Here is a 17111-nt window from a genome sequence, read left to right on the forward strand (position 1 = left end):
TTTTAGACTGACTGACTAAATGAATGAATGAGGCAATTGCAGGTGGAATAGCCTTTATATCATTAATCAGTTATAGTTCCTGAACCTGTTTGGTAACCCAAAGTCAAGAACAGACCAATGCTTCTAGTTTTTTGCCAAAAACAGGCTTCCACTGTACAATAAAGGGTAATACAACTCTCACCTACTTTCCAATTCTATCTCCACCTGCTTAAATCTCCTGCAAATGGTATTCTCAGGGAATGGAAACACCTCACACCTACACTATGCAGACTTGCTGATTTCCTTAAGATCTGTTGTCCCATACCACTGAATAATTCTACTGTTTTCTGTGCTCCTTACTTCTCTGGATGGAGATTTTTCTCCCCCCTACTCTCTTATGAAGCTCCCTTTCTGTGTTTCTCTCAAGTAAGTCTACTTTCCAAGACCAGGCAGCAGAGAAGGTATTATGACAGAGCCTCAAAACCAAGTGAAGGATATAGAGTGGTCCCATTTCTCTGAGAAGTGGAGACAGATTCTGCTCACCATTTTTTGACATTGGAGTTACAATGAGAACAACTTAGTATTTTCCTTGGCACTCAACACCCTGACTACTCAGGTGCAGAAAAAGCAATATATTCTATCTCAGCTTGAAAATGGAGGTATCATTGTCCTTGCCCTACTCTGTCTTAGAGTGGGTTATTATATTATATTTCTTGAGATTCATTAGTAATTAGAATACTACAGATAATTATTGTATGCTCACACAGAACTTTTACAAGGAATAATTCATGCTAATACTTGCACTGACTCTAAAAAGTCCATGTAGTTAATTTCTGTAGGAAATATTTGGTAGGAAATCAATCCAGAACTGTGTGACCTATGTCCTTCCCACAGTCCTTTATCCTCTCCTTTTCTTTGCCTATCTGTTGTGCTTTTAGCTGTGTTATTTGTGGGCTTGGCGCTCAGTCTGTGGACAAGCACAACTTTGGCAATATTTGCCTCAGACACCCTAAATGTTCCTATTCTGTGCTTTTCCTGAACTGCGAGCCACCTCTTCTCAATACCTACTATTGTCTTTTGGAATTTTTTTTTTTTTCTGGAAAGTCCATTTCTCTCAGCAGTCAAGTATTTTTCTGTATAGATTTGCATTCTTGTAAGTTTCCCTCCCAGTAGGGCCGTGTGTCTTAAAGCTTACTTTTATGAACTGAAAGCACCCTCTCCCCACAATTAGAGATTCAGAGGATTAGAGGAGTGGGTTGGGGAAATGTCGGTGGAGGCACTGGAAACAGGTGGACTTCCCCAAGTGTTCTGAAGGTGGCAGATCTCTGGCATGTGCTGTCATAGACCTGGTTGTGAAGTTTCACATATGATGACTGCCCTCTTAGCAAAGTAGCATTGGAGTTGAACAGACATTTCATTCCCCTCCTCCTACAGGCTTGACACAGTCCGTTGCTCACAGAAAAGTCAATGGTAATGCACAAACTACACAGGCACCAGATAACATACAGGGGTGGAAGAGAGAATGGAAAAGTGAGAGAGAAGGAGGGAAAGAAAGACAGAACTAAACATATATATTTGACCAGCAGTGGCCTAGATGAACGCCTACAAAACATCTGTCTGTTAGGCAAATTTCTTTAAACTGCTATTTGCCTTGGACTGTCTTCAGAAGGATATTTCTGCTTCCAAAAGTGGATCATTAAAAATAATATACATCACAAGAAATGTTTTGGCATTTCCCTTCACTTTCTCCAACATTACTGTTGTCATCTTTTAAAGCTCAATCAATTCAGTTGATCCAGGGAACAGATGGTATTAATCAGCCCCCAAGAATATGCACAAAAGCAATGAGAAATGTGGAGATGTGGAATTTATGCCTGCAAATCAATTTCCAATGATAGCACATCAATGTGGCACACCCCAACACCCTCTGTTTTCTCTTTCCACTGAGCAGCCACTGATAGTAGTCATGATGCCTGGTTTACCCCTATGTTAGTCAGGAAGGAGAACCAGAATGCTGAGGTTTAATTACATATTCCTTAATGACTAGTTCTCGCTTGGCTGACAAAAAACCAGCATAATTTACAGACTAAAAGGTGCATCAGGATGATGGATACAGACAGCATGTGCTATACAATGTCACGCAAATATGAAATACACTGCATTGAGAATATGGTTGTTTGGTATTCCCAGAGAAGAACTTCATTTCAGGGAATGGAGCACCTTTTTTAGCACCTATAGCTCTCATTTGTCAAAAACAATGGAAGCAGCTACAGAATACATTTTAACCACAAATCTGTGCTTCTGTGAGTTTACTAGCTTATACATCCATATGTCTTGAATTTACTTGGCCATTATTTTCTCCCAGAATCTGTGTATACTAAAACATCCTTCTTTAGGTCATTACTAATTATCACCTGAGTTACTGTAATCATGTTTTTAACCAATTTTGTAACCACCAGTCTTGAACTATTTTGGTCTATCCCTCGCTAAGTAATTTCCTAAAATAAAAATTTCATTATGACAAGTACATGTATGAAAATCTTCAATGAGTCCCCATAGTTTAAAAAATAAGAATAAGTGTCTTCCATACTTAGCTACTTCTTTAGTTTCTCCTTCAACCTTTATGCAAACTAATAAAGTTACCCTCTTTCTCTGGCTAGTGAAGTCTGCGTTTGCTCAAACCTAGCTTAAATTTTATACAGCTGAGATACATCAAGCAACCTCTTTGGTCGGTAACTCGGGAATCAAAATTGAAGGACAGGATTGTAATATAGGTCCTGTGAGAAGGTAGGTACTTGTGAGAGCAGGGAGGGTAAATGGAAGGGGTAAAAGAGGGTGAATATGATTGATGTACTTTATAAACATATATGAAATAGAACAATGAAACTTTTTGCAACTGATTAAGTAGGGGGAGGGGGATGAGGGACAGAGATGGTGGGGGGAATCTAACCAAAGTACAATGTAAGCATCTTCAGAAATGTTACAATGAATTGCCTCATGTACAACTAATGTATGCTAATAAAAATGCTTTGACAAAAAAAGAGTGTACCTTGACACTCCTGCCAGTTCAAAATGCTCATTTTGTGTATTATATTGGAATTGTACTTACCTTCATCATAGCATTTATCATCACACCATAATTAAAGATTTATTTTCTGGATGCCCAGTGTTCAAAATTCCTAGAGATCATGGACTGAATCATTTTATTTAACGTTATCAAACTTCATAGAAAAACTTAAAATTAAATGACAACCAGAGCTCAAGTGGTAAAGTGCTTGCCAAGCATGCATAAGAACTTGAGTTCAATTCCTAGAATCACAAAAATGTTCTGGAATGCACTTTTGGGTTGGTAGTGTAGAGGATTTGCCTAGCATGGCCAAGACCCATGAGAAGGAGAAGGAAAAAGAGAGAGAGAGAGAGAGAGAGAGAGAGAGAGAGAGAGAGAGAGAGAGAGAGAGAGAGAGAGAGAGAGAGAGAGAGAGAGAGAGAGAGAAAGAAAGAAAGAAAGAAAGAAAGAAAGAAAGAAAGAAAGAAAGAAAGAAAGAAAGAAAAAGAAAGAGAAAGAAAGAAAGAAAGAAAAGTAGTTGGAACTAATTTCCTCTATAACTTTGTCAGTGAGTAACATACAAAAACTATTGGCACTTAAATCTTCTCTGACATAATTTAAGAAGGTAGCACAAAAGTCATAATCAGGTATACAGCAGGGAACCAGAACAAACTAGTTCCTATCCTACCGGGCTTACCAGATAATTGGACAAACGATTTAGGCCACTGTCTTATGAGGTGGGTCCTATAACTGATACTAAATCATTTAATCAATTGACTACAACAGTATTAAAAGTGACGAACGAGAGGCAAGGGCTATGAGCTTGTGTTACAGGAGGGGCGCGCACGTGTGTGTGTGTGTGTGTGTGTGTGTGTTTGTGTCTGGGGGAGAATTTCTTGGAACAAGTGACATCTCAGCTGAGTTCTGAAAACAGAAACATTAAGGAGGCAAACTGGAGGAGGGCAAAAGTGCATGGTGAAGGAAGAGCTCTTGCTAGAACTCAAGGCAGAAAGGATGGAGAACCAGGGGCAAGTCCATAGCTAGCTGTACTTGGGTGTTGGTCTGCCCCCTATAGTCTGATTTCTACACAACAGCCAAAGTGATATTTAAGAACTACAAATCTGATCTGTCACTTCCCTGCACCAAACTCTCCAGTTAGTTTCCATCCTAGAAAAGAATTCAGACTCCCTATTGTGGTCACAAAGGCCCTGCAGAATCTGGGCTCTCACCTCCACAATTTACTTTTTACCAGAGGCATTAATGAAGAAGAAGAATTATTCATTTTTCTCCAAAAGGGAGAAAGAAGGTCCAGGGGTGTAGCTCAGTGGTTCAATGTGTGTTTAGCATGTGCAAGGCCCATGGCTCAATCCATAACAGCAGCTTCTCCCCCCTAAAAAAAAAATAGTAAGGAAGAAGAAAAGGTTCAGGGCAGTGGGGACAGCAGAAACAAGGGCTCTTAAAGGAGGTGGTTGGTGCACATGGTGCAAGTGAAGAGGTGAAAAATAAGGGACGAAATTCCAGCACACATAAATCCTCTTTTGTTTTCTTCTCCAGTACTGGGAATTGAACCCAGGGCCTGTCACCTAGTAGTCAAGTGTTCTACTACTGAGCCACCTCATCAGCCCTTTGTAGTTTTTATTTTGAGACTTGTGGTTACTATGTTGAGCACTCTGGCCTCAAAATTTTAATCCCCCCTGCTTCAGCCTCCTGAGTAGCTGAAATTATGAGTGCTCCTTGCTCCTATGCCTGGCCAGTAAGCCAGGTAGAGATCAAGGGATATGGCTTAAGTGGTAGAGCACCTGCCCCACAAGTGCAAAGCCTGAATTCAAACTCCAATACTGCTGAAAAAGGAAAAAATATGGTGGAGGGCTGGAGTCATGGCTCAAGTGGTAGAGTGCCTGCTTAGAAAGCACAAAGCTGTGAGTTTAGCCTGATGCCTGTGGCTCACGCCTGTAATCTTAGTTACTCAGGAGGCAGAGATCAGGGAGGATCACAGTTTGAGGCCAACTCAGGCAAATAGTTCTCAAGACCCTATCTAGAAAAAACACATCACAAAAGAAGTGCTGGTGGAGTAGTTCATGGTATAGGCCCTGAGTTCAAACCCCAGTACCACACACACACACACACACACACACAAAAAGTCATAATTATTTTATCCAGGTAATGTGGTTTGTTTGCAATTGAAACAAAGATTTTTCCAACAGTTCAATATTGAAATTATTGAATAGAATCCAAATATTCCTTTTATATTAAACCCTGGGTTGTGAAAAATAATTTTATAGCAATACAATCATGTATTTTTCAGATTATATAGGAAACACTCATTAAAATGGCATAAAGCAAGTTAATAAAACTAGGTCTAACTCAGTACTAGGGTCAAATATATGGAGAAATTTTCTCTTTCAAGAACAAATGGCTATGTGACACGTAAGTCAGATCATCTCCACAATGTAATCCTTGAAATGTTCAGGCTTATGTAAGTATGATCACACATTGCATATGGTAAACTGAACTTATGCTGTTTCATTTAACAATTAACATCTTCTGGGAATTTCCAAAACAGTAGCAAGTAATAGTTATTAGCTTTAAAACATAAACATGAAACAAATGCATTTCAAAAGTGAGACACTAGCAATAGGGACATATAAGTATTTTCTGTTAGAAATGAAAATTCCTGTAAGGAAATCATTTATTTATTCTCTCCATTCATTTGTCCAATGTTTCCAATGTTGAATATAGGAAATCAAATAAAATATGGTCATCGGGGAACTTGCATTGCAGTTGAGGAGACAAGGATTATAACAAGTGCTATGGAAATGTAGCATAGGGACACCTGATCTCGTCTGGGTAGTATTTGTGTGCTTGGTTGAGGGGCATGTGTATGTATATATATATGTAGTTGGCAGAAGTGAAGGAAGATTACAAGTGTAAAAATGTATTATAGACCAAATTGGTAGAGGGTAAATAAATTCAAGGAGCTGTGAGACAGTCTGGCTCATTTGCAGAATGTAAAGGAGTTCCATAAAGTTGTGTAGGGGGAATGTTGACAATGTGGTTTAGACTATTAGGCAAGAACAGCACTGTGCTGGGACAAGTACATAACTGCTGTCTAATTAATATGCTTTGGCCTGACATCTGTAGATTTACAAACATGATGTCAACAAAAGTGCCATTCATGAGATCATTTTGCATTTGTGTATATATGGGAGGACTATTCACAAGTTGTCCTTGAGGCTTTGATGTTTTCTAATCAAGTTTTGATCAAATTTGTCAAAGAAAAATAAATCATCATGTTCCTATCCAGATATGAGGCCTTTACCATTGAACATTTGGTATTTATCAATTTGCATCACGTGTATATCCAGTTTTTTGTTGTATTTTTTGTGTGTGTGTGTTTCAGGTATGACTCAGGAGTTGGCTGTGCTTACTGCCTGCCCTTTGTCATGAATGGAGTTACAGAAAATGGTCATAAAGAACCAATGGTGAATTTTCACATGCTTATAAATTGTGCCTACCAAAATGCACTGGAATGAATCTTGTATCTTGCAAAGAGTTTAGTGTTTAAGGATAAATATAGTTCTGGATCCAGATTTTTCATTCTTCAGCTTTGCAATCTTGGGTAAATCATTAAATTTTTCTCACCTAAAATTTACTCATCTGTAAACTGGTTATGTGAAAGTCTACCAAGTTCAGCAGCCTTACAATATGAAGTGAGAAATGAGTATGAAGTGAGAAATATAAAGTACATAACTTTTGGTAAAAATTAAAACTATATGATACTATTAAATAATTATAATTGCTTTATGATTTTAGACCACAATCCTTCTGGAAGTATACAAAGAGAATGACCAGTAGGCAACATCAGCAGTTAAAGATAAAAAAAAATAAAGAAGTAAATGACTTTTTAATAACTTGATCCAATTCCTTCATTTAGTGCACCAAGATCATCAGAGTAAATTAGCAACTTTCAGAAGGTCACCTGGAGGAAAGTGGTAGAGTTTGATGAATCAGAAAGCTTCCCTTAGGAATTAAAAAATGTCATTATAGGTTCCAAATGAGTATACTGAAACTCCTCAAAAAAGTCCTATTTAAGTAAACTGTCATTGTCTTCTGATCTCTCAAGGAACTAGATCCATTCCCCCATCTTCTCGTTAGATGAAGATAATTAGCATTGGATATATAGACTATATTTCAGCAGAGTTCTTGCTTATAAAGTAACAGACTTTGGATCATTAAATGATACCACATTGCTATATAACAGACAATGAAAAGTGAAGTAATTCGCTCAAAGAAAACTGTAACCCAATAAACAAAGCAAGTGCAATTGGAAAGAGGAGCAGAAAAAAGAAAGAAAAGAAAACTGCAGATACTCATTCATTAGAACATGAATAAGGAGGTAGGGTATGAGATTACCCAAATAAAAACTAATCATCTTATAAATCTGGACCATTCCTGGAAAATTACTAATCTAGGACTTAATTTACATTTTGTAAAAGTACCAATCTGATGTGGAGATGGGGGATCATGTGAAGAGAAGGGAATGAGAGTCAATATGAAGCATCAAGTCAAGGATAAGCCAATTCAACAAGGGGAAAATCTTTAAAACAAATGAGCATCAAAGTGCTTCCTTCACTTCTGCTAACTATAAATGCCACAAAAATATACCACAAGCATTTGCCTGCTGAAAAACATCTGTATAATCTTTGTTTATTTATAGTATAACTTTTGGTTGGGTTTGTACATAGATTTTGGGTAACTTAAGGTATAGTGCTTCTCTTTATTTGAAGATCCTCATAAGCATGATTAGCATGTAATGAACAAAACTAGATGAAGTTCTGCATGTAATGAACAAACTAGAATGAAGAACTAGGCTATACCTTTGTGAACCTAATACGTATGCAGCAACAAAGTTGGGTAAGGTGTTTGGAGAACATTCAAAATGCTTTTGGTCAAAATCAAAGCTCTTGATAATAGCATAATATATTTCTTCTTGAAAATAAAATGAATACTAACCCTATGTGTGTCCTGTACATTCTTAGTATCTTTTAAATGCAAGTTTCTCCATTATAATTGTATTTCAAAGTAACTTATATTGAAAGAATCTTTTTAAAAGACATTTAGCTGCTCTTCTGTCCTAAGTAGACATATATCTTAATGGCTGGTTTTCATCCAACCTGTGAGCACCAGAAGGCTGAATAACCTAATTTTTTTTCACACCTTACCTGTGACATCAGTAGGGCTAAAATTTCTTAGCTTTTCTAATTCTTGGTTTCACTTTAACCATTGATCAAGTTACTCTTCTCCTTCCTGTGTCAAAGGAGCTGAAATTATATATAAAATGTTTTTTTCATTCAACACTGTCCTCTTATATCTATATTTGAAATTAACTAATCCCCTCAGGGTAAATGCAAAAGAAATTCTGTAGCTATTTAATAACCTGAAAATCTGGAATAGGGGATTTTCCAGAGTTTTTATTACTGGAAGGTAATTATATTCTCAGCATAGATTCCTAATATCTATATTGTAGCCGGCCCTTCTAATCTGACTTTATTTTAATTTTGTTTAATTAGAAAGTTATAAAATCTACAATTGGATAATCATTCATATTTTCCTTTGAGATAAATGCCCAAATTTTAATCAGATTATGAGAAAATTAAACACACACATACATATGCACATATACACACACTCCATACAACAGAAACAACAACAGCAAATTATTTTTAAAAGAAGGAAAACAATTAAAAGTTATTTTCACTTGAAGAAAGTACATAGGTATAACCATATACCATGGAACAACTTGGGTAAGTGATCCATTTCCAAAGCTATTGTCACAAATAACATGTGACATTATTTCAAATATAGGAAGAAAAATATTTTAAAATAATTTCTTCAAATCAACCTTAAAAAAAAGAATATTTCAAAGGAAATCTCTGCTCCTGCAAATAAGCATATAAATGACAGCAGATTGTAGAAAGATAGTAAATCCAAGCTCTACATTTAATGAATAAAAGTGTGAACAATGGAACTCTAGAGGAATTGTGAAATGTTAAAGCTTTTTTTCTTAGAGATTTTACCTTATATATTCTGAAAACCACCAACATCTACTGAATTCAGAAGCAATTTTCTGCTACTATTCTATTGTTCATTGGATTAATACATTTTCCACAGTATAGTAAACATTTACCATTATTCCTTAAGAACATCAACTACAAAAATATTTAGCAAGCAGCGTGCATTCAACTGAAATGTTGATTGGAAATGGGGAAATTAAACTGTCAGTGATGAAATACTAAATCTCATTATCACAAAGTTTCATTTTAAATGTTCAGAATTTGTTTTATAACTGCCTCAGCAATGATAAGCATGAGTCTTAAATCCATGCCATTTAGATTTTATGAGCATTATTAAAACGTATTAACAATAATTCAATTAATTTAGAGAAAATTCTATTCTACTGTTTTTTTTTCCTGGCTTTTAAGAAAAGGTGCTACTTGAAGAAGCACAAATCATATTCCTATGAAGTATATTCTATTTAACTTCATCCATATTCCTCACCCCCACATTTATGGATCTTCAAAGTATTCACTCTCTCCAGATAGATAAATGTGCTAAGGGGGAAAGACAGTTTAGAGCCACACCTTTGCATCATTAGGACAATACTGACCTCTAGTGTTCTAGAAGGTAGAGAAACCAGATCAGCATCACACCTAACTTTTACTAAACCATTTAGATCTTTTTCTAAAGCACCATGAACAATTTTACAGAAGGAGGAAGACAAGGAAGAAGAGGAGAGGGAAGAAGAAAAGAAAGGGCAAAGGAGAGGAGTAATAGGAAGAAAAAGAAACTAATATCAGATCTAACCTGCCTTTACATATTTCCTGAAATAATTTCTAAGCTGATTTCCTCCCTTTTAGAGTGGTTGGCCACTTTAACCTTCATTCAGAATACAAACTTTAATAAAATCTTTATAAGCCAGTACTAATAACTTAGATTGTGAACTTCAAAACTTCTGATCACAGGTAGAGACACTGACTCTGCTTTACAATGTTCAGAACCTAACCTTTCTTTAATTATCTATTGTAGAGATATCTCTGGGAAGAGATATTCTAGGTCCTCATGAACCTCCGGGATAGAAAGTGTGGTAGAAGGGATCCTAAGTAGTAAGAAGTGCTTTTCTAACAGTGATAGTGCAAATTATAAAAATGAAATAAAACTGTTCCAACATGGATAATATTTCTGAGGTTCGTGGGAGGAGTAGAGGCTAGGGGAGCAAGCCCAGAAACTTAAGGGACCTTGACAAACCATCTTTGGAAACAACACAGATGGCTTAATTGCATTCTCATTTAGGTTTTCCCAGAGCTGGAAAAACTTCCCTTGCTCTGCCTATTGAGACAGTTGAGCAATTGAGCTTGAACCTCTGAGAGCTTTAGCGATTTATTCAAGTTTGACGAACTGGGTTCTTTAAATATATGGTGCAGATAGCAGATCCCCAAGTGTCCAACCTTCCTGCCTACTAAATGAAATATACTGCACTTGCCGAGGTCAGAGACTGGACGACAGAGTGTACACTTAGTGCGTACTCATCATGTGTTTGTTGGCACTGAAGATTTTGGGGGTGGGGTGAGCATCAAAGCTTTTCGTCTTGTAATAGGGGCAGCCATTGATCTTGTGGTTGAGTGCATTGGGCCAGAATTCGTAGGCCAAAACTCCTAATCCTGTTAAATCAGTGCCCATCTGAAGCCTTTTGCCCAAGGCAGGGCAGAAAACTAGGTATTATGGGGCTGGAGCTGGGCATACTGCAAATCCGGGGCAGCCGCAGTCGGCGATGAGCCGCTGTCACCCTGCACGGTGGATGGGAGCATCTCTGTCCCTAGTAGCTCAGCCCCCAGTGTATACTGCTTAAACAGGGGCCTTCCTCCAGAAAAACCCTGGGTAAGATTAGGCAGGCAGAGAACCGGGAGCTAGCAGGAAGCTAAGGGAAGTTTGAGATTCCCGGAGAAGGGCAGGAAATCCAGCAAGGCTGGCTTCTGCGAGGCTGTGCTAACTTTTGGGGTGGTTGAAGTGATGGAACCACACCAATCAGCATTTTTCCCCCTTTTCCTCTGCCCAGGGCAGACACAATTGAGTACACTTGGACAGTTGAATACCTTTCTGAAAGCTATCATATCCCACCTCACCTTCCCGCCCGCAGCTCCTAGTACTCACAATTCGTTGCTGTTAATCCTAAATGCCACAAGCCGGAGAACAGCAAAGTCAAAACGCTGGTCAGCCGTGGTACAGAATCCATTTCCCCCGAGTGAGAGGTCCCTCCCAATCGAATTCCAAATTCGCAGGCGCCAGCCGTGGCTTCTGTCTCTGTCCTCCGCACCGCCTGACCCCCTCCCACCCCCCCTTAGAGAGACTCTCTCTTTCACTCCATCCCGCGCCCAGACGCTCCGCTGAAACCTTGGCTGGGGTTTCTCCCGGAGCTACGGCTGAGGCTACAGTCCCCGCAACTGCCGCTTGCTGTGCTCGCTTTCCTCGCCCGCCTCTTCCTCCTCTTTCCCCCCTTCTTAAAGGTGCAAATCCAAAGCCAATTGCAGCGACAGGCGCCTCGCTTAGAGGACAGACAAATCCACCTCGCCAGGCGCGAGAGCTGGAATCAGCACCGGGGTGGCGGACAGCTCCTTATAGGCGAGCGGGCGCGCGGTACCGCCCCCGGCCAGGCCCGCCCCGCCCTCGCCTATAAGAGCGGTCTGGGCGGGTCTTCGCCGCGCTCCGGTGCCTTTCGTTCGGCAGCAGAGTCGCTGCGGTGCGCTTTGGCTACCTGGGAAGGAAAGGGAAAGGAATCTCTCTCTCTCTCTCTCTCTCTCTCATTTCATTCCTCTATCCCTACCCTCCCTCCTACCTACCACCTTTCACCTCTCTTCCCCCCATTGGAGGGAGGAATTGAAATACTGAATTAAACCTACTTTTCCAAGAGCGCTGCTGAAGGGCTACTAAAAGGAGCTGGAAGACAAGGCACATCAGAAAGAGGGATTTCCCCATGGAAAGCTTTCAATGACCTACGGAGATGCCTCTTCCTTCCCTTTGGAAGGGAGGAGCGAGTCGAGCCTGAATTGTGCGATTTAATCTCCCCTGTGTTCCTTCCCTAGTAGCGAGGGCTGATGTGTATTGACATTATTGGGATTTCTGAATTAGTGATTTAGCACTATGTCCACTTTCCTGCCCTCTCGACCCCGCTCCCTATGCCCATCGCTGGTCATTTCACCCATCCCCGCCACGCCTTCTCCTTCCTCCCTGTTGGCACATTGCTTGGGGCAAGAATTGCAGATGCTTGATGTTTTGGGTTCAGGAGCCTAGGTGGTTCACCTGCTTGCAAGAGAGATGGAGAGAGCGAGAGACAAATGGGTGTGGCAGAGAAGAGAGTCAGGGTGAAATCCGAGTTGGCTCTTAAGATTACAAATCTGAGGGTTCATTGGAAGGATTTACATTTAAAAAGAGAAAAAGAGTGGTTTTTATTTCTTTATAGTGGTTCTGTCTATTACAAATACTCCTTCTGTCTTTGGCTTCTAGTATGTATCTAGGGACTGTCTTGTTTTACCATAAATCAACTTATTTTGTTTTTATTGGAAACTGTCAGAAAGCTGTCAAACGCTAACAAAATGAGGGACCATAATGATTTCTCTTATGTGAAGCTTACAATCAAGTTAGGGTTGATAGAATCTACCCACTTCAGAGGAAGTTGATGTTTCCCTCTCCTGCTTTCTCCTCACCGGCAGCATTTGCAATTAGGCAGACTTGTTTTACACTACAGATTCCTGACAGCTCTTGGACTTCAGCTGCTGGCTGCACAAGCACAGCAGACGGAGCTGGGTTTCAGGCAACTCCTGCATAAATCCCGAGGTTAACCTTGTGGTTTTGGTCAGAGCTGCCTCACATAATTGGAATACTGAAAGATAGTTCAATGACAACTGGATCACTGTCCCCAATACTTTACTAAAGAAGAAGGAATTCTGAAGGTCCTGTCAGTTGTAAGTAAATTCCCTCTTCTCTTTAAGCCTCTAACTGAAAATAATTACGAAAGTGCTGAGACAACTGTAAGATTTGCCCAGCAGAAGATTTAACTGTGTGGGGAGGGTCAGGCCCAGAAATTGGTCAATCATAAAATATCAAAACTGCGGTGACCCAAGGAGCTAAAGAGCTGCTCTCTTGTCAAGGGGCTGCAGAAAGGGGAGAGAGGACTCAGTCTTAAGTTGCTTGTGCTTGCTTTCTGTTCTACTCTTCTACCCAGTGCTAGGAGGTGGCTGCCGCCCAATAACTGGCCTCAGAGAATCCCAGACTGAAAGATCTCTAGATGGCTAGATTAATCCTACTAGAGAGTTTAGAAAAACTATAGGAGCACTAATTCAGCATTGTAAATTCTCAGCATATATAACACTTAGACATTTTTTTAAAAAATAAAATACTACAAATATAATTTAAAGCCCTTTGAATTCTTGTCTCACACCATCTATGTCCCAGCATACATAAAAGTAAACTTCTGAGTTGGCACATATCATCCTTTACATACCAGACATAGTTGCATCCCTGAGTAATATGTGGTATTACTTTGTCTTTAGTCAATATACAAGTGGTATCTTACTGTTTCCTTTTGTTCTTTGCAATTTATTTAATATTTTATTTTGAAATTTATGCATTTGGCTACATGAACTCTTCATTCTTTCATCTTATCTGCTGTACTGTATTTCATTTTATGACTATGGCAAAGTTTAGTCATTGGTTCATCTGTTTGATGATCTATAAATTATTTCTAGTTTTTCCCCCCCAAATAAGCTATAATCTTTACCTGTGTTTTAGGTTATCTCACATTTAAGAGAAATATCTGAATAACAGGGAATACTTTTCTTCAACTTTATTAGGTTTTTGCCAGTTATTGTGTAACATGGTGGTACTAATTCATACCTCTCTTTCCTCTGCTAGGTCCAAATCCTTATCATCACTTCAAGATTTGTCCTTTTATAAGTAGGAAATTGATAGCTCGAGAACACAGGCATTTAGTCACTCAGTATAATGTTCCTCCATACCATTACAGTTCTACACATCTCTAAAAGGTTTGGTTAAATAAAACATTTTTTAAAATTATACAAGAGGATGGCTTCATTTCCTGGCAATGACCTAAACCATGACAGAAAAATATGTGCCTATAATCTATGGTAAGATGAAATTAGGGAATTTGTTACTACAAAATCTTAAACTGTGAATGATCTCCAAGTTATTAGTAAATATTGGAACTCTATATTTAGATGTTCATATGCAGACCCAGTGTATAGTATACAAATTGTACCTAATTTAAAATTGTATTTACAGTTGTAGCTTTCTTTCTTTCTCAAACACACCTGTTCACAAAGCAACTTTGAGCTTAAACAGCAGACATTTGTGTAAGATTTGTTAACATTTCAGTAAGAATACTGCAGCTCTGAATGTAGTGATGGGTAAACAGCTGTTCCTCTTAGACAATAGTGTAAACAATGCCATCTTCTGGGGGCATTTTAGCAGAAAGTTTTTTGTTTTATCAACAGTAGAATATTAATCACTTTTAAAACTGGTTTCAGCCAGATTGATATTTACCTATTAAAATTCTTTTGTTAAGGCTTTCACTCTGATAAATTCACCTTTGATGTGATGGAGTAGAAGCAGAATAATCTCCCCTTCACTGCATATAAAATAACTCATTCTTGAAAATCATCTTATTCTGATGAGGCTTACAATTTCCGCACAGTTAGCATAGGTTGAATATTAATAGGGAATGAGAAAAAATGGATAATTGAAACCCTAAAATGCCTATATTAAATAATAATAAATTTGAATATCTTCTCAAGTCAAATATGTACCTAAATTGTTTTTAGAAAATAAATGAAATTGGTAGTATTGTATTTCATTGTTTCTTTGGTTTTTCCCTTGAGCATTTCCACTTCTTTGCCTGTAATGGAGCAGAAGGAAAAGACTCATCCATCAAATGCAATCTTTGCCTTCGAATATTCAACAAGTATCTAACCTCACTGATTTTGTCATCCTCCTCTGAGGCATACAGAATCTATGTTTTGTCATCTCCATTTCATTGATGAAATCTTAAGAGGAGACAGATATTGACAATGTTAAGTATCATGTAGAATGAATGGCTTCAACCCACATGGTACTGAAAATGGAAAGCTAGCACTATTTATCTTTGGAAATTTTATAGGTAAAAGTACTGTGACATGTGACAACTGGAATATAGGAAAAGTGTACCCATAAGACCACATTTGGCTACTCTACTTTAAATATAAGTACTTTGGAATTAATTTTAACTTTACATGTGATTGATGGTTTTAATGATTGAAGAATAACTTCTGCTGCCACCCATATCTTCAAAGTAGACATTTCAAAATATTGATGTGGAAGGAAGAAAGTTAACTATTCTACCTTTCAACTTCTTTTCTTTATATTTTCATTTTTTACATTGCTTTCCTTCATTATGAGTTTAGTAGTACAGAATGTAAGAAATAGAAAATCCTATTGCCCTCATAGAACTAAAAATGATTTAGAAAATCTGATGTAAACATAGTCAGAAGTTAAAATAACAATACAAATCAGCATGTGATTCTGTTGTATATGTCTCAGATTGTAAGTGATATAGTTTTTAAGTCAACAAAGATTGCTTCCATGAGAAAGAAAAGTTGCAGGTGCCATAATGAACAAATTCTTTGTCTCTTAGGGATAAAGGGACTTGAGTCACCCTGAGCCAAGAAGCTTATTATTCAGGTTAGGTCAAGTCAGGTGTATTTGCCTTAACAAGAAAGTCAAGTCTTAGGATAATGAAGGCAAAATTCTACCTTTACAGAAGGGTGGACATCCATATTAATGCTCACGAATTTCAGCTGCATGGTGAGAAAAATGTGCAAGAGCCTCTCTCCATTACTTTCCTCTCTTTGTTCTAAGTCATTTTCAGTCATGTCACCATAATATTCATCCTTGACATCAAGAAAGCCACTTCCTGCCATCCAGCACTTGCTAATACAACAACCATTTAGGTAGCCATGCCTGGTTAGTATGCTTCTCAGCTGGCGTGCCATGCTGTTTACACACGACTGCTTCCTTCTTTTTCCATAGACTTCTTTCCCCTGGTGAACTTTCAAGTCCATAGTCAACTAGAACCTCTCTATTGAGGACTCTGGGTTACAGGGTAATGCTTCTGTTCATGTTTCTCTAATTTTGATGAGTTTCTCAAGAATAGTGTCTTGATGAGTTTCTAACTTTGAGTCTTCAGCATATACACCAGGTCCACAAGAAATGTTGATGTCAGAATAATGTTAGATAAGAAAACTTTTGGTAATCTCTTTTAGAAAGTATATCCACCCTAGCTCTGATCCTTGTACCAGAATTCTGGTGGACATTTGCCATTATTTATTTTAGAAACCAAGATGTCATGTATATGAAAAACCATTGTAAATGAAGTTTTAGGTAGCGTTTTGGATGTGTATTCTCCTAGCCAAATATTTCTCAATTATTTGCATTTGTTTAAATTTTTTTTGTTTGCTTTTTGAGACAGAGTCTTAATATGTAATTGAGGCTGGACTGGAACTCTCTGTCTTCTGTCCCTAGCTTGCCAAGTGCTAAGATTGTATGCATTTGCCACCATGCCTGGTGTTGGATTTATTTTTAGGGGAAGTTCTCCTCCTAAAGAATTCAACTATGCCTCATTTAGAAACAGGTATCAAAAAGAAGCTCTCTTCTTTGCTTACTTCTATCTTTTTTTGAAGAAACTACTGTCTAAGCCACAAAGAAGTCATTTGTGATATATTTCCTATTTGGAGTCATTTACTAAAAAGTTCTCTGACAGTAAAATTAGAAATTCTTAGTATGAATCACAGCTTTGCAACTTACAAACATGAGATCTTGAATATAAGCCTTGGTCCCTTTGAAAGTCAGTTCCACACCTGTACATTGTAAATTATGCTAATTTTTGGCTTTGGAATCTGTTATAATTAATAGAAACATATACATAGCAATACTTTTGTAATATAAATGCAAGTTACAAATCCTGTTTTAGTTCAAAGAAGGC

General features: G+C 38.1%; 1 protein-coding gene across 2 annotated transcripts in view; it reads right to left on the reverse strand.

Moving 5' to 3' along the window:
- Cntnap5 (contactin associated protein family member 5) overlaps positions 1 to 11399 on the reverse strand; it is an 826603-nt gene extending 815204 nt beyond the window's left edge. For both annotated transcript variants that reach the window (XM_074070497.1, XM_074070499.1), the window contains exon 1: positions 11234 to 11399. In XM_074070497.1, coding sequence (XP_073926598.1) covers positions 11234 to 11315 — 82 coding nt within the window. In that variant the 5' untranslated portion in view covers positions 11316 to 11399. The remainder of the gene's footprint in view (positions 1 to 11233) is intronic.
- Positions 11400 to 17111: the final 5712 nt, after the last annotated feature.

This window comes from Castor canadensis, chromosome 4 (assembly GCF_047511655.1).
Source record: "Castor canadensis chromosome 4, mCasCan1.hap1v2, whole genome shotgun sequence".
Taxonomy (NCBI): Eukaryota; Metazoa; Chordata; class Mammalia; order Rodentia; family Castoridae; genus Castor; species Castor canadensis.